At 38.2% G+C, this 19,308-nt stretch overlaps 1 protein-coding gene across 1 annotated transcript in view; it reads left to right on the plus strand.

Moving 5' to 3' along the window:
* Positions 1-18,935, plus strand: part of LOC134215838 (ETS homologous factor) — a 39,038-nt gene extending 20,103 nt beyond the window's left edge. Inside the window, exon 2 of the mRNA XM_062694944.1 lies at positions 18,003-18,935. Within this exon, the coding sequence (XP_062550928.1) occupies positions 18,036-18,440 (405 nt within the window). The 5' untranslated portion in view covers positions 18,003-18,035 and the 3' untranslated portion in view covers positions 18,441-18,935. The remainder of the gene's footprint in view (positions 1-18,002) is intronic.
* Positions 18,936-19,308: the final 373 nt, after the last annotated feature.

Here is a 19,308-nt window from a genome sequence, read left to right on the forward strand (position 1 = left end):
TGGTTAAGAAACACTCGAAACCCCAAGGTACTGTGAGCCGTTCTTGTGTTATGGAGTTCTGAATATTATATGATTCATATGGAACTTATCAATTACATAAGATTTTGTTATGCATACTGAACCTTTACCTTTTATGGAATTGCCAAGAATTCGAAGATATTGTTTTCTTCAAATAAATTGTAAAACATGTTACTTGAGCCTTTGAATAGAAAATAATGTACTTGGCAACGTAGTCACTTTGGAAGGAATAGCTTTTCTGTATTGTTGTAGAGCGTACTATTAAACTATTACTCACATAGATACTATATTATTTCACCTGCTATGGAAAGTTTTTTTTTTTAATTTTATAAAACATTTATTAATTTCGAAAGCTCTCGGCTCATATGCCGTTGAGCGTAACGGAGCCGAAATTTTTATACTATTTTATTCTTACAAAATAACGTTAGATTAAGTGAACCGAAAGACTCGTGTTTCAATCTGGATTAAGGAATACAGTATCACTGTAGGGAAAGAGGAAACGAATAATACTAAATTTATGACGATGATGAAAACATTGATGAAGTTCTTGTTTCATTACTGTAACGGGACATAGAAATGAAACAAGAATTTCATCACCGCTAAACAAACATTTTCTTAAAAACAACAAAGGAAAAACAGACGAGAGGCAATTACGACAAAAGAAACGATATGGTTATCTAAAAAACCATGATTAATTTACCTAGCGGTAATGGTGCCTTTCTCGTGCATTATGGAAATAGTATTTTGACCATAACTTTCGAGCCCATAATCCCAACCAGTAAAATTTTAATAGGAAACAATGGGCCAGGATTTCCTGTAAAATGCAACATGGTGCGAACAAATCGGTTAAGGACAAGCCCCTAAATAGTGGATGAGACTTTTTTACGCACACACACATACATACACATACACACACAGACATCACCTCAATTCGTTGAGCTGAGTCGATTGGTATACAACACTATGGGTCTCCCGCCTTCTATAAAAAGATTGTTTTTGGAGCGAACATAAAACATTTCGGTACACTTAGTGTACGAGAAAGGTAAAAATAAATTAGCTCATAAGGAAGTAGACTTTCACTATGTTATTGTGGAAAAATAATGTATGAAAAGGCAAATCATTATGTAAATGGTATTTGTACGTACAGAAGGAGAGGATTAGTGATTTGTGACAGGTGGGAGGTAAGAGGGTTGAAAATGGCGAAAAACGTTGGATGCAATTTTTAAACGTATTTTGTAGCTATATAAAAGGGAGAAGAAGACCTTAATGTCAATATTAGTCCACTAGAGCAGAATTACCCACGAAAAGTTTTTATCTTACTACTACTTTATCAAACCCACACTTCACAGCACGCAAATGTGATTTGACGATAGCCATGAGCTCTCTCTCACTCACCATGTAATCAAAAATTGTCAACTGTGTGTGTATATTATCAAAGTATGAAAATAGTAGAACAATAGCAAACATCATAAAAATGGTCTTCTTTGAGATAATGATTTTATTTGCTGTATTTTGAAAATAAATGGATAATATTTGCTGTTTAACGGCCAATATACTTTCGCTATATTTTTTGCATTTTATACTCCTAGAGAATTCAGATTTTTGTAAACCATGTGACATATTGTTGACCCTAAGGATGCCGAAAATCTTTGCAGAAGAAGAAGCCTTGCTGAAACGACGACTAGAAATGTTTATTCTACCAGAACTGCCAAACTACGTGTACCAATAATTCAACTGAGTGTTATTTCAAAAATTTTAATCTTTTAGTGCTGAGGAACAAATTGTAGTTATTCAGATCAATTTTTAATGGAAAATTCCTGAAAGAGAAATGGTTTTTCCGTCTAACAAGGACAGTGGGATCAAAGCCCGCCGAAGCGGCGGTTACACTCTAATACCTTTTCCGAACTAAATCTATCACATGTTGTACATATGCATAATCGAGTTTCAGACATAGTAAGGACAGTTGACCAGATAGTGCTGGCAGAAACATTGATTTCTTGCATATGATTTCAACAATCAATCTTCAAAGCGTTGTAATACTTCCAGCAATGCTTATTCTTCAGCAAACTCTTTCAGCATCTCTCAGTATTGAGTCAGATGATTGAATTAACGATAAAATAAAGTCGCTAGGAGCAAAAATGCAAAAATACATTTTTCCATACTAATCTTCATATAAATTTCAAACGCGATGCTGTAAGTAGAGAAGCAACCAATCGAGCTGTGTATGTGTGTTATGTATGTGTCAATGCGTATATGTGTGTATGTTCGGAAATCAATAAATAATCTACAATGTTCACAGTGAAAAAAGGACTTTTCATTTTTAAAAAATTCTGTATCGCAAAATCGGAACATAGTACCTCGGGGTTTTAGGCGTTTCCAATGTAAAAATGGTCAAAGAACACGTTGGTGAGGTTATTTCCTGAATATAAATATACTCATTTGGTAAAAAATGCATTTTTCAAACAAAAACTTAAAAATTGTTCATTTGGCAACACTGCACATCAACAAATTATTTTTTTATAATTTCCTTGAAAAATCTTCTTTCGAATGGTTACCTTAGATTCATTATAGTCCCCACAGTTCCAGAGATATGTACAAAACAATATGATGAGTTTCAAACATTTGTCCGAAAAGGGGGATGGTCTAATTAATCGTGGGGAGGTCCAATCACCACGAAATTTTGGTTTTTGGGGTATAACCCATACATAAACAATTGGTCAAAATTTCATTCAATTCTAAGAAAGTCGATTGCACGTTTGCATTTTTTCTCGGTCACTTCATATGGAATGACCCTGCTAGCTTCTGGCTGATCCAACGAATACCATCCTCTATATCTAACTCCGAGGTACTTATGAGAGTGTCGCAATCACTAGCCTCTTGCTTCCATCCTCTCCCTCCTTATGATGAAGATGGGCGTGGCCAGTAGCAGTAATCCTCATGCTTTTGTTGTTTTTGCCTTTTATTATTCATTCATATTATTCATTCTAGATAAGGATTTCAATAATTAAACACTAGTTTGCAATCTACAAATTATACCGAAACAATGCTAATGCAATTTGTTGCTCTATACCCGGTTCAAAACTTCATACAAAAGTCACTATTTGGTCACTTTTTCTGCAATTGAAAGTCACTATTTGGTCACTTTTTTCGTCATCGTTGGTCACTAAAGTCACTATTTTGAACGGCATTCATCGCTACCAGCACACTTAATTTATTTTAACGGGCTCGGTAGACGAATTACCGATTTCTCAACAGCTGAGCTCTCGGTAGTCCGCTCAGTAAAAAAGTTCAATATTTTACCGAGTCCTCGGTTTGCTTTTCAGATGGTGAAATGTCAAACATTACTGATAAGATCTGTAAAAACTACTGAGCGCTCAGTAAAAATATACTGAAGAATCTGTAAAAAGAATACAGACCTCGGTTATAAATATTACCGAGAAAAATGTATTTTAATATTTGTTTTCCTCTTTGATAAAAAGAAGTAAAAAAAAACGTTTTTGATCGAAATGTGTTAATTTATTTTCAAGAATGGTAAATGTAGATATACATCGTATAGAAACAAATTTGACCGAGCCGGTTACAAAAGCATCTTTAATGTATACAGGATTTGAGAGTTGGGCCATAGAGTTCATGCCAAATCCTGCCGCTACCAATGCCGTTCCGTTCCATTACGTTCGGTGTGGGAGGTCCAGCAGATACTAACGGTGAGCATCAAAGCAAGTGGATAGATCAAAAGGAAGATCATCTGCAGAACTTCTGTTGACTGCTTGATTTGCCGCTTTGGACCGAACAACATACTGACGGCAACAATATACAACATTCTGTTTTTGATCCCCGGTCTGGCGCTTAACGGATACAGCAAACTTCCTGAAAATTTAAGTATATTTATATTATATTTTATGTGGGCTGATAGTTGGATCAGTTCTACTTACCGAATTATTCTCAAGAAAATAGTATTTGTTTGATTTAAACCACATTAAACCTCGTGCAAAAAGTAACAGTTCAAAACCCAGAAAAGTTTCAATATACAATATGGCGTCACATCAAAGTGTCATGTGAGTCCTGAACGGACCTCGGTAAAAGTATAACCGGAAGGTCAGCAAAGCCTATTTTGTTTACTGTTTGCTCGGTATTTTGTTTTGACAACTACAAACAGAGTTTGTTGAACTGAGCCACTCGGTTATCTATTTTACCGATGTTCTGTAAATTGCATTACATTGCTGAGAGGTTGGTATAATTTATTACAAAAATCAGTAAACTTTTAAAAATTAACTGACCTCTCGGTTCATTTTCATGTTTACCGGATAAAACCAGTAAAAAAAATTACCGAGGTGAAATTATCGATTTAAGTGTGAGCCCTGCGTAGTCTAGGTTATTTGGCAAAAAATATATTTTCAGGCCAACCAACTATTTTTACCAAACGGTTTCGTCGGCCAAATGATCTGTTCAGTCAAACGACCATTTTGGCCCAACGGCATTTTCATCCAAATGAGCAAACACATAGCCATATTACTGGTTCGGTCGAATGTCTCTTTCGGCTGAATGTCACTTTCGGCCAAATGACATTTTTTACCTAATAACCGTTTCAGACGTTCAAAATGAAATTTGGCTCGATGACTTTCGGCTTAGTGTGTTATTCGGCAAAGTGGCATTCGAACACATGACTTTTTGCATATCGGTCAAACGACAGGAATGCCACAAGGCCGAATATATCATCTGGCAGAACACAAATATCGTTCGACCGAACTAGCCATTTGGCCAATAAGTTCGATTGGCCGAAATGGTCATTTGGCAGAAATGCCATTTGGACGAAAATGTTATTTGACCAAACGGTTGGATATTTTTGACCATATTACCTGCAGTAATTGACATTTAGCCGTATTACTCGTTGGGCCAAATGACATTTCTGGCTAAATGATCATATCATTCAAACGATCATTTCGGCCATACGACCTGTTCGGCCAAACGATCTGTTAGGGATAACGGCTTCTTCGGTCAAATTACTAGTTAGACCGTACGTCGCTTTTGCCAAATGAAATGTTCGGCCAAACCGTTTTAGATGTTCAACTGGTTCGCCCAAACGTTCATTTCGGTCGAATGCAATTCGACTAGATGACTTTGAGCTTAATGTGTTATTTGGCCAAATAGTTTTCCACCTATTGCGTCGCCAGCACTAAATTAAATTCCGACTTCCGACGTTTTACTTCCGAACCTACTTCCGACATCATGACTGTTGAGTTGGGCACCAACACATTGTCGGAAGAAGGTTCGGAGGTGTGGAAATTGACTTCCGAATTTCAATTTAGTGCCAACGACGTTATCAGCGACGAAAATAAGCTCGATTTTATGACAGATAACACCGTGCAGTGCTGTTTGTTTATTTTATTATTCCAAATGAATCTCGTCGGAAGTTGACCTTGCTGCCAGTTCATCAGCGTCATGCAAACAGTTTTAGACTAAATGTACAATAATAATTTTCGAGCAAACGAGCTTTCCCTTTTTCATAATTTCCCATAGAATTTTCGAAGAATTTGTTATGGACAATACAAAGAATTTCCCGTAGAAATAAAAAAAAACTAAAAATGTTTTCGTTGAAATACCGAATAGATATCCGTGCAAAATTTATTTTTCACATTGAGATTTTTTTTGTTGAAATCCACATTTAGAAAAATCCTCCGCGAAATTCTGAAAAATTTTCCTTGGAATTTCCGGAGAATGTCTGGTGAGAATTCTAGCGAGTTTCCCTTAGAGTCTCCCACGAATATTACGAAAAATTTGAGGTGTTAATTTCTAAAAATACTCAACAGAAACTCAACACTAAACAGGAGAATTGGGAAAGTTTTTTAATCGCCGTACATGACTCGACTCAATTATTATTTATTTATTGGCATTTAGGCCAATATAAATATTTAAACACAATTTTGTCTCCCCTCCCCCTCGGATTTGTTTTGCCATAAAATAATATTTTGAACGGGCAACAAAATAAAATTCGGATAATTTTGAAAGTTTTCAAAACATTCTTTAACAAATCCGAGGAGTTTTTTGATTATTTTTTTTTTCATTTAGCATTAGCATTGAGCAACCACAGATATTAATTTGGGACCAAGTACCGTTTTGACTCAAATTCCGAACATGACTCATATTCCGAATACTCGCTTTTAAATGGCCATTTTGGCTTTTTTCGTTTTATTGCTTCCACCGGAGCTCGAATTCGTTTGTAATATTGATCCTCAGTAGGAAAACCTGATGAAAATTTAAGTTTTTGGGCGCTAAAACGCCAGTGTTCGGAATATGAGCCATGTTCGGGATTTGAGTCAAAACGGTACTATCTCTTAGATAGAAGCAATGCACTCTCCAATAGTCGAGATCTGTCCTGGCCACATCCTTGCGAATGCTGGAGACTTACGGACTTAAGAAAGAAGCAGAGAACTCTACCTACATCTTATAGGTGCCACAGGAGGTTTTGGGATTGTGTGGGAGGTTATTATAGTAGGAATCGTTTTGGTAGAACGTGAAACACAGAAAGACTACCAACCTCGTCCCCTCTATAGCTTCACATGCTTTAAGTTTATAAAATCGTTTAGATGGAGTAAAATCAAAGAGCAGAATTTTTTGCACATAATGTAGGGCAACACTGTATTACGCTATATGTTTTTAGTCCATTTTTGGAGTTTTCCTATAGCCTATCAGTTTGCTTGATATTGATAGCAAATTCAAAATCTCGGGCATTGATGTGAGAGAATTTGGATCGACTTGAGATGGCAATCTCGAATGCTCCAATCTGTATTGATTCAACCACGCGAAACCAGGCAGGTGGCCATGGAGGGTAATGATGGCTTCAAATCCATATGATTGGCACTAACATCCGCCAAAAAACGCCATCAAAAAAAGATCATCCCGTCCGACGTAGATTGCTTCGGCGTGCGTATATTATGCGGTATTAGGCGCTCTTCGTTGGTGGGAACAAAACAAAACAACAAAACCCGGACGCACATTATCGCACACCGCACTATGTACACAATAGGGTTTGCAACCGGTCGCGGGTTCTTGTCTGCACCGTGTCGTCGACGACGGCGGCTATTGGCGGCGGATGGAGATGATGTGTTATGGAAGTGAATCAACAAACAAACCGTTCAAACCGAAAATGAAGAGAAGAGGAAACCCTATTACTACGACATGGGTAGCTGCTTTCCGCCCGCGTGTGCTATTTGTTCACCGTCGGATCCCACAAAAAATAATAAACGGCGGATCGTATAAACAAACTCGATACACTGCCAAAAGTAAGGTAGTTTCGGAAATTAATAATAGATTTCCTCCTTATTAAAAAGTGGTTTTGGTGTCTTCTAGGGATTCGATGTAGCGAATGAATAGAAGATGACTTGAAGGTTCTTAATAATTAGGAATTTTGGAGCTCTATCACTATGGATGGTTTCGGCAAAAATATTTTTCTATAGCCTATTCATACTACACGATTTATCACTTCTTAAAGAATATCATGATTCAAAAAGCACACATCTTATTTGTGTTTAATATGATATTAAGTGATGCTCGTGATCTGAACAGTCTATAAGGACTGTTGGAAAATTTTGCATTAGAAACAGTGATGGTGTTATAATTAGTTTCGAGGGTATATGGTTGTTTTATGACTACATTGTACAATTAAAACTTACACTTTTATTTTGAAGAAACAAATATTTTTCACGTTAAACACGCATATATGGACTCAAAGAGGACTTTTCGGCAGATAGGTGCATCATCGATGACCGAGCTAAAGCAAAATAAATTCGTCGGGATTTGAATTTCTGCCAAAAACGGATAGGCTCTACATATGTATTTCAATTAAATTTTTCAATGACAACTCATCTATATCCCGCTATACCGTCTATCTATCTCCTTACTCGCGATGAGCATACACATGATCACATCGGATGTCAATTTTCCCAACATTTGGAGGAAACTCAACAATGTGGGAAACAAATTTTCTCCACACGCTACATCCGCAATCAAAGAGTCAACCGCCGGTGCCACCCTCTGAACAACGACGATCGTCGCACTATGTACGATCAAATGAAAAATGAAGACTGTTTCACTCGCGTCAGGGGATCATCCATTCAAAAAGTCGCGTACATTTTTAGAACTATTACCACGGTACTCGGCCAGTTTTGCTTCGCTTCTCTTACTCCGGGAGAATTACGCACTTCAGTAATGGATGGCCCCTTGAACCATAGAATCTTCCAAAAGATGATAGAAAAAAACACAAATCAAAAAAAGCGGGCGCACAGAACGAAAGGAAGCAAGAAATACAAGCGGAACGCCATATGTCGGATGACGGTTTCCTTTTGCCACCGTTGGGCAGAGGCACGCCGCCATTGACTGTGTCGGACATCCATTCCGTTTTATAAGGTGCTTCTTTCCGCTCAATCGTAATCTTCAGTGACTGCTACTGGCACACGTATATTGGTTCACCGGATTACGATTGCCATTCATCAAATCAATGGATGCCGAAATCCGAATTCAATTGCCGAATTGCCTACGCTACCGGGCTCGTTTGTGGTCGGTAACTAATGATTCAGCACGGTGAATTGATGCATCTATGATTCCGAATGTTGTACGATACCTATTTTATACCTATTATATGCTTGATTTATTATGGAATCTAAGGCAGCGTGGGGGCTCACGATTTACCATATTCTACAAATGGAGGAAGGAATGTTTCTTCTGATTTTTTGCATTGAACTGATAACATTTTTAATTGGCTCAAATAAGAATATGAGTTAAGAGGACTTCGAATGTTCAACCTCTTTGCATACGTTAATGACATGGATATGGAAGATATAGGTAAAATAAGGCTTGTTCGCGACAAAATCTGGACACCCCAAAACACATATAACTTTTGAAATATCTCATCGACGAAGGAAAGTATTTTGTTGAGTGATGAATGTATGTTTGTACTTTCCGAAAATATTTTATTTATTAGTATTACAACTACTTAATGTCGAAGGAAAAGCAGGTTCGAAAATCATTTGTGTGCAGCCGCTATTAAAATTTAGGTCTTTTGATTCGAAATCTTGCTAAAAAGCTCTTGTTTTCATGTAAGCGCTGGACATAGAGTCTTGAAATAGTGCGATGCTTCTTTGACAACAACGATAATACCAAGGACTGGAACAAAACGTATTTGGGGAACCACCAAGTCCTCACCTCTGAACCACGCTCGCCCAGAAACTTTTGGAATTATGGAAAACAGCCTCCGTCCAAGTTCGTTGTGTGTCCAATTCCTTTGCCAACTCTGAAGAGTACTCTGACGGACTAATGGGAAAAACTCGTTGCTCGAGATTTGTCTATCATAAACCTCACCTTCCTGTGCGCCCACCTTTGCTAGCGAGTCCGCCTTTACATTGCCGTAGATTGAGCAGTGTGAGATGGGACCCAAATAAAGGTAATCTTGAATGATCTTTCGACCAAAACAAGCATCTGCTCTCTTACATTTGCAGCCGGTAGATGCTAGTGAATGCAAGTTGAGCTAGGATACAAGGAAAAATCGTCCAAATGAGAAAGGTAAGCCTTTAATATGAGAAGTGAAAATGGCAAAAAAAATAATGGTAAGCCATGAAGCAAATTTTATGGAAAAAGCTTCATTGAGAAATGCAAACAAAAATGAAACATCGCTGATTTAATATTGAAGTTTATCCGCCATCTGGAATTTGAAAGGTGAAATCTATCTGGACGTATAAATAGTTAAGGGCTATTGATCTAAAGATCGAGAGCTCGACCCCCAGAGATGTGAGATTCGGCGAGTAGCCCTTTCCTATAATGTTGTTTGGATCAAAAGTTCCCAAACTTATTGGATAAGCAGCCCACCAGACAGCATCCTATATTTTTGCGACTTAACAGGTACTAAATCCATTGATCCTTAGCAATTGAATAAAAATGAGAATGCGTTAGATTGAACAAATCATCAAATACCCCTTCATTGAATTTGGATTTTGTTTGAATTTGGATTGGATTTGGATTGGATTGGATTGGATTGGATTTGGATTTGGATTGGATTGGATTGGATTTGGATTATATTCGGATTGGTTGGATTGGTTTGGATTGGTTGGATTGGTTGGATTGGTTTGGATTGGTTTGGATTGGTTTGGATTGGTTTGGATTGGTTGGATTGGTTTGGATTGGTTTGGATTGGTTTGGTTTGGTTGGATTGGTTTGGTTGGTTTGGATTGGTTTGGATTGGTTTGGATTGGTTTGGATTGGTTTGGATTGGTTTGGTTGGTTTGGATTGGTTTGGATTGGTTTGGATTGGTTTGGATTGGTTTGGATTGGATTGGTTTGGATTGGTTTGGATTGGTTTGGTTGGTTTGGATTGGTTTGGTTGGTTTGGATTGGTTTGGATTGGTTTGGATTGGTTTGGATTGGTTGGATTGGTTTGGATTGGTTTGGATTGGTTTGGATTGGTTTGGATTGGTTTGGATTGGTTTGGATTGGTTTGGTTGGTTTGGATTGGTTTGGATTGGTTTGGATTGGTTTGGTTGGTTTGGTTGGTTTGGTTGGTTTGGATTAGTTTGGATTGGTTGGATTGGTTTGGATTGGTTTGGATTGGATTGGTTTGGATTGGTTTGGTTGGTTTGGATTGGTTTGGTTGGTTTGGATTGGTTTGGATTGGTTTGGATTGTGTTCGGATTGGTTTGGATTGGATTGGTTTGGATTGGTTTGGTTGGTTTGGATTGGTTTGGATTGGTTTGGTTGGTTTGGATTGGTTTGGATTGGTTTGGATTGGTTTGGATTGGTTTGGATTGGTTTGGATTGGTTTGGATTGGTTTGGTTGGTTTGGATTGGTTTGGATTGGTTTGGATTGGTTTGGATTAGATTTGGATTGGTTTGGATTGGTTTGGATTGGTTTGGATTGGTTGGTTTGGATTGGTTTGGATTGGTTTGGATTGGTTTGGATTGGTTTGGATTATGTTCGGATTGGTTTGGATTGGTTGGATTGGTTTGGATTGGTTTGGATTGGTTTGGATTGGTTTGGATTGGTTTGGATTGGTTTGGATTGGTTTGGATTGGTTTGGATTGGTTTGGATTGGTTTGGATTGGTTTGGATTGGTTTGGATTGGATTGGTTTGGATTGGTTTGGATTGGTTTGGATTGGTTTGGATTGGTTTGGATTGGTTGGATTGGTTTGGATTGGTTTGGTTGGTTTGGATTGGTTTGGATTGGTTTGGATTGGTTTGGTTGGTTTGGATTGGTTTGGATTGGTTTGGATTGGTTTGGATTGGTTTGGATTGGTTTGGATTGGTTTGGATTGGTTTGGATTGGTTTGGATTGGTTTGGATTGGTTTGGATTGGTTTGGATTGGTTTGGATTGGTTTGGATTGGTTTGGATTGGTTTGGATTGGTTTGGATTGGTTTGGATTGGTTTGGATTGGTTTGGATTGGTTTGGATTGGATTTGGATTGGTTTGGATTGGTTTGGTTGGATTTGGATTGTGTTTGGATTGGTTTGGATTAGATTTGGATTGGTTTGGATTGGTTTGGATTGGTTTGGATTGGTTTGGATTGGTTTGGATTAAATTTGGATTGGTTTGGATTGGTTTGGATTGGATTGGTTTGGATTGGTTTGGATTGGTTTGGATTGGTTTGGATTGGTTTGGTTGCATTTGGATTGGTTCGGATTGGTTGGATTGGATTGGTTTGGATTGGATTGGTTTGGATTGGTTTGGATTGGTTTGGATTGGTTTGGATTGGTTTGGTTTGATTTGGATTGGTTTGGATTGGATTGGTTTGGATTGGTTTGGATTGGTTTGGATTGGTTTGGATTGGTTTGGATTGGTTTGGATTGGTTTGGATTGGTTTGGATTGGTTTGGATTGGTTTGGATTGGTTTGGATTGGTTTGGATTGGTTTGGTTGGTTTGGATTGGTTGGATTGGTTTGGATTGGTTTGGATTGGTTTGGATTGGTTTGGATTGGTTTGGATTGGATTTGGAATGGTTTGGATTGGTTTGGAATGGTTTGGATTGGATTTGGATTGGTTTGGATTGGTTTGGATTGGTTTGGATTGGTTTGGATTGTGTTTGGATTGGTTTGGATTGGTTTGAACTGGTTTGGATTGGATTTGGATTGGATTTGGATTGGATTTGGATTGGATTTGGATTGGATTTGGATTGGATTTGGATAGGATTTGGATTGGATTTGGATTAGATTTGGATTGGATTTGGATTGTATTTGGATTGGATTTGGATTGGATTTGGATTGGATTGGATTTGGATTGGATTTGGATTGCATTTGGATTGGATTTGGATTGGATTTGGATTGCATTTGGATTGGATTTGGATTGGATTTGGATTGGATTTGGATAGGATTTGGATGGGATTTGGATTAGATTTGGATTGGATTTGGATTTGATTTGGATTTGATTTGGATTTGATTTGGATTTGATTTGGATTTGATTGGTATAGTTAATAGTTTAGTAAATCAATAGTTTTAAGCAGAATTAACTGAGCAGTTTTAGGACAGCGTCAATGCTTTATAGCAACAAGCAATAAATTCACAGCTGTTATTGATATTCAAACACAGGCGCGGGTATAAAAAAAGAATACAATTAAATTTATACCTTCGTATGAACAGCTCCAAATGATTTACTTATCAGAATAAACAGTGAAAGAGTGGAGACGGTAAATATAGTAAAGAATAAAGTGAGCCTGAAAAAAGCATTTGCAGTTTTTGGTTTCATTGATAAATAAAATAAAATTTAAATAAAATAAAATGATAACGAATTTGAAATTCTATCTTAGTAGGCATTTGAAATGCCAGCATACTAAGAAGCTAATGATAAGAAATTTGAAATTGAATCTCAATAGGCTGACAGGGATTGTTAGAAGGGGACAGAAAAAGCAAATGAAGATCATTCAGTGTTCGTTTCTTGAGGCGAAAACACGCCATTTGTTTGTAAGTGTCCAACGCTTATTTTCAACAAAAAAGCAAGTTGGAGAACGGATTTGCTTGGCTACGACAGCGTGTTTAACAGGTTTCATCGACCGGAGTGCCTAGCTGGAACTTCTTCTTCTTCTTCTTCTTATTGGCATTACATCCCCACACTGGGACAGAGCCGCCTCGCAGCTTATTGTTCATTAAGCACTTCCACAGTTATTAACTGCGAGGTTTCTAAGCCAGGTTACCATTTTTGCATTCGTATATCATGAGGCTAGCACGATGATACTTTTATGCCCAGGGAAGTCGAGACCGGCACCGGGAATCGAACCCAGCCACCCTCAGCATGGTCTTGCTTTGTAGCCGCGCGTCTTACCGCGTAAGAACTAAGAAAAACTTTTTTTTGCGCATTTTTCATTTTTTTAAAAAAAATTTCCCTTTTTATGCCCGAGAAAGCAACAACACCGTTAGGGGTCGTACACTTATTACGTAAGCAATTTTTGTCGGTTTTTCGACCCCCCCTCACCTCTTGTAAGATTTTTTTCATACAAAAGATTTTTTATTTATATGCACACTTAGTTCAGCTCGGCATATTTTGATTCTTTTGCCGAGATCCGCACAGCCGAGCGCTCGGTTTGTGACTTTCTGCTGATATCTCAGCTGAAAAATTAGTTTGTTTACTGCGGCACTCAAAGGAGCCACTGTAAATATATGTTCATTCAGCCGATATTCCAGCAAACGAACTTAAACCGAGATTTGCACAGCCGAGATCGGTGGAAAAATTTAAGTGTGTGGAGCGTAAGATATTGGCCAACCCCCCCTCCCCCCATAAGTGCTTACGTAATATGTGTACGGTCCCTTATGTGGTTAAATAAGTTTGCACTGTTTGTGTCATTCAAATAGGTACCTACCAGAGTCTATTATATAGAGTTGCGCAAAGAGGATCTTCTTACTCTTATTCTGAATGATGCTTTTGTTATTATGTTGAAAACTTTCATTTTTGTTCAACCCTTCAAGTGACTTCACGGGAGTGATCACTTCTAAATCTTTTTAATTCGATAACCAAAGTCACCTACAGAGTGCAAACACGTGAGTTTCTTGTTGCAACTTTATTGGGGGTGCATTGAAGTTTTTGAAGCTGTTTTTAGAACAAATCTAATACATTTCAATGCATGAGTTTTAATTCGCCATAATAATCATCAGGCGATAACAATACTTCCGCCTTACCAACAATCATTTGTTTACTTTGCTCGATAGGTAGACGGTTTGACAGTTCAATAGGTAGATTTGGCTTCACTCTTTGCGTAACTCTATATATAATAGACTCTGGTACCTACATGATTTTATATCATACCTTTGTAATCGAAGGGCTTCGCATTCAACTGCATTCAAGCTCTTCCCAAAACATTCAACATTTATTCCTACATCACATCACACGCAACGCAAAACGGTCGGATGGCTAGGAATGAAAGCGTTGATGACGACCACGCATAAGCACTCTTTCCGGCATCCGTATTCTAACTAAAACCAACCAATTTAATGCTGAGCGGCAGTGTCTCTGTGATACATTTTCTTTTTCGCGTTCGAGATGAAAACTTCGTGTGGGAAACCTAAGCAAGCGAGCAGCAATCGCTCGAACGCATGGACAATCACTCATCATGACATACTTATGTCGTTTTCGGTTTTAAACCTGGGTCAGGTCCGACCCCGACTCTGAATAACCGAACGAAAAACGAATCGGGATCGAGTCAGTATGATGGTATTAGTGAGAACTCAATCCCTATCATCTGTTTTGTTTTCAATTCACATTTTTATCAGCTGGCAGAAACAGACATATTTTATCTATTGAATTTTGTTATTAGTGTTATTTTTTTCTTGTTTTATGAATTATGGGGGAAATCAGACGTTTCTTCTGTTAATTGTTTAATGACTATTATTCCATCAATAAATCAATGTGATTAGGAGCTTGTGATGAATGACGACGGCAATGTGGAATGCCGTGAAAGAATTTATGCCAATCCGTGTTTCCCGATAAACTATTATGCTGATTCTATATGGCTTTTTGGGTAAAAATGATTGTGTTACAGTAAATTTGAATTATCAATTATGCCATTGAAATGGAACAGAACAAGAAAATATGGAAACACTTTACAACATTTATTGAGATTTGGGGCCTTTTATTTTAAAACAAAGAATCAAATCGTACAAGAGTTGAACAGCACTATTTTTTGCTATTTGCATTTTTTTGCTGTTTTTCTCCCAAGAAGAGGGGATCCTTTGGGATAAATTGCGATTTCGTCAAAACTGCAAAAACCAAATATACAAGAGAGGCAAATAATTTTTCACTACATAATCTAAACAGGAGATTCAACATAATCAATATCAATGGGATAAAATATGTCTTTGTCGTTTTTTAACGAATTACAACTAAAAACCTTTCTTCCACTAAAAAATTATGCTCAATTCGTATAAAAACTGTTCCTAAATAAACATTTGAATTTATTTATAAATAATCATTTATAAATAAATACAATAAATTTGTTGATGGCAATATAGTTGCCAAAGTCTTATAAATGGTTAATGCCAGGGTTAATACATTATGTTTATATTCTTCAAATCTGTAACCTTGAACAAATTATGCACAGACTGCAATACTGAATAAAATAATGGTATGAACATTTTGGTATAAATAACTTCATAGCGGCAGTTACTCTGGTACGCTATTTTCCCATTGATAGAGCAATTATACCTAAAGCATATGTTCGAATACACAACGTAATAGTGAATAAGTAGCAGCTACCTTCTCGTCACTGCATTTTATAAATCACATTTTCAACAAAATTTTCAACCCTCATTTTGTTTATAGTGGAGCTACCATCTGAGGTGGACCGCAACAAAATTAATAAATTTAACAAATGAAACAAACAAAATCAAATACCCATCCGTGTCTTTTACGTTTTCATTTTCCTTTAGCGTAAACATAAACACCTGCTTGACAGTTTGTGTTTGAATGTATTGGTGAACCTAGGTTGGATCTCGATAAATCGGCAGAGCGAACCTCATTCATTTTGGGTCGGATCTGGTGCGGATCGCGATCCAACCTGAACGAATAACCGAACGTTTTGACAGCTGTTAGAGCGGATCCGGTGCAGAACTAGGTTCGACCCAGCAATAACCGAAAACGACATTAGTTGCGCTCTGAGCTGCTGCTGCTGTATTCCCATACCAAAAGCGATCACCGAGGGGGAAATGACTGAAGCGAAGAAAAACATACCAACAAAAATAAAACGGAAATCCTTTCGAAACCCCTCACCAGGCAGGAAGGTGGGAAGAGTGCCGGATCGGTACGGGATAGAGGAGTTTCCCATGCTGTAGACATCGTTCACGCCCGTCTACACATCGACGACCGGCGATGTCGTCACTATTGTTGTTTGGTTGATATAGCCGTCATTATTCACAAACAGCTGGGTATGCGGTACAGATGTAATCTAATTATTTTAATCCGCTTGTTTTTTCGTCAACCAAGCAAAAAAGTAAAATGGATTGATGTAATTCATACTGAATCAGGAAGCCCATTGAAATTGTGGTGTTTTATGATGAATGAAATCCAAACAGCTCATTGCGGAAGTGTTGGTATGTACCTGAGGATACTTTCCCAAATGTTTGATTTCTTTTTGAATTTTTTATATTTATGTTTCAAAGTGCAGTTATGCGCCTGATTGTAGGGGGTGCATGGGGGCCATGGCCTCGGGCCCCCGTAAAACATTTTGTACCAGAATCAACCTTTTTCGGACATGTAAACTGTCCAAAACTATCGAACTGTCGAAAAACTTTACGCAAAATCATTTCACCAGCATGAGATGAAATGAGTATGTACGTACAATGTTTGCGGCCAAAACAGAAAACAGATTTAAGGTTCCCCCAAACACACGCGACGTGACAGTCGCGACGCGATTCTATCGCTTGGCGACAGCGATTCTGTCGCCGTTGGTATGGAAGCGTAAATAGAACATTGCCTGCAGCGACCCAACGATAGAATCGCGGCGACTAGTTGTCGCCGTCGCGGCGATGAAATCGCTTAGGTCTGGGGGAGCCTTTATTCATTGTTATAGCGGTTTTGTGCTTACACCATGTGACACATTTAGCGATACTCTTTCACTTCCCGGCCCGGCCGAGTTCAATGGGAGTACCCGATTCAAACAGCCCGGAATTTGTATCATCCATTGTGTGCCGCATAAGCTCGGAGTTGAATGCTTGAAAAGAAAGGAAAAGCGCTATTAGCCCGGCAACGGCGGATAGCTAATCCAATGCGGGAAATTACACTCAGATACAATTAATATCGACGGCTATGATGGACGTTTTGGTACATATTTATTTCCGGAGTGTGCATCTCTCTCAACATAACTTGCTTCAATAATAGTCCAGTATACAAGCACTAGAGGCTTCGAATGATCGACGTCTCACTATGCGGTTTGCACTTTACCTACATACGAAACGTCACCATCCGGCCACGTGCTTCGCTCACGATTTGCTTCGCACGGTATCCGGGAAAACGCTATTTTCAAATAAATAACGGAAAACCCACATTACAAGGTCGTCGGTTCCTGTGCTCACTCCGTGTGGTAGATTTATTTGCTGCAATAGACATGGCGTTTCTTGCGATCACGCGAAAAGCAGATCATTTCGCTTGCAAGACAGGAAGTTGCACCGCAGTAGTGCCAGGGTAACAATCGTATTCGGAGCATCCGCAAGGCAGTTTCGCCAACTGAATCGTTTCATGAATATTGATAAAGGAATTTTTCAGCCTCTATATGAGTATTTTCGAATATTATTAAATTTTAAAAATCTTTTCTCTGATAATGTTTGTTATAACAGGGAAGTTATCCGCGTTTTTTTAATTTTGTTTAGTTCGTTATGACTAGGTATTTCAAAAGTATTCTGAATACGGCGAACCATCGCCCGTAAACCAGCACAACATTAATAACCCAGCAATTTTCCCATTTATTTTCCAGTCAGACAATGAGCATTCAAATAACTGTTTATTATTTTTCTCCAATTTCCAGATTCCGGCCAAACAGCAGAAAAGCCCCATCAATATGCAGGTAGAAAGTACTGCAAAGTGGCGAGTGCCGCCGCTTGATCTGTCCGCGGTCAGTGTGCTTTCCAACGAAAACGACCGCCGGTGGAACAACAACCACAGCCTGCATCTCAGCTCCGGGCAAGCACCGCTAGCACCGCCACTGAAGAAGATTCAGTACGGGGCCGATAATTTGCCAATCGACCCGCGCGATTGGACCCGCGCCAACGTGTGGACCTGGCTAATTAATCTGGCGCAGTCCGAGGGTTTGGACATTAGCCCAGAGCTAGCGCATAAATTCCCAATGAATGGAAAAGCCCTTTGCCTCATGAGCCTTGACATGTACCTAAGTAGAGTTCCGGTGGGAGGAAAAATGCTGTACCGGGACTTTCGAGTACGGCTAGCTCGAGCCATGAGCTTATAAATGCATGATCTATGGCAGAAATAGAATGGCCAAATCTCCTCAGTAGTGTTACGAATAGTTCATATTAAGTGTGTTTGATACAAGAGTTCCGTCAATGCATTTTTTTTTTCTATTTTAGTGGTTACCAATTTAGCTGACTTCCAAAGTTCCACACTATGTTGCAAAATGAATCTTAAAGTTTATAAAATCTTAATTATAGCAAATTTGATTCACAGACAAACAGACGTAACAGCTAGCAAATTTTGCTGAAAACTTTTTAGTGTTACGTCTGTTTGTATGTACTACACTACAATTTAGCCTGAATCCAATAAACCAACATATTAAAATAGCGCTATAAATAAAATCAATTCTATGTAAGTTAAAAATGATGCTCAGTATTCTTCAACTATCCTGTTACATGTCTTTTGAAGGTACAATTTCAGGGGAATTTGTTTCTGTATATATGGTTTCTAGTTATAAGAAATCTAGTCAATAAATGATTTTCAAAAAACATAATTTCTATCTTAATTATATTTGAAAGAACACATTCAAGGTTTTTCAAATTATTTACACACATCTTTTTATTGAAACTACTTCCCCCATTGGGACATTACCGCCTCATAGCTTAGTGCTCTTTCTTCTTTTTTCTTTCTTCTGATTTTTTCGACCTCTTGTCACCTCTTGTCACGACCTTTTGACATTCGACCTTTTGTCCTTTCGACTTTTTGTCCTTCGACCTTTTGACCTTCAATCTTTTGACACAGATTCCGTTCGTTCTTCTGCCGCCACGAGTGGCAGTGCATACGTAATGCTTAGTATTTATACACTGAAAATAATTGAAACGCTTGATTCAAGAATTATCGCACATGGATGTCAAAGTAGGTCCACT

Source organism: Armigeres subalbatus, chromosome 2 (assembly GCF_024139115.2).
Source record: "Armigeres subalbatus isolate Guangzhou_Male chromosome 2, GZ_Asu_2, whole genome shotgun sequence".
Taxonomy (NCBI): domain Eukaryota; kingdom Metazoa; phylum Arthropoda; class Insecta; order Diptera; family Culicidae; genus Armigeres; species Armigeres subalbatus.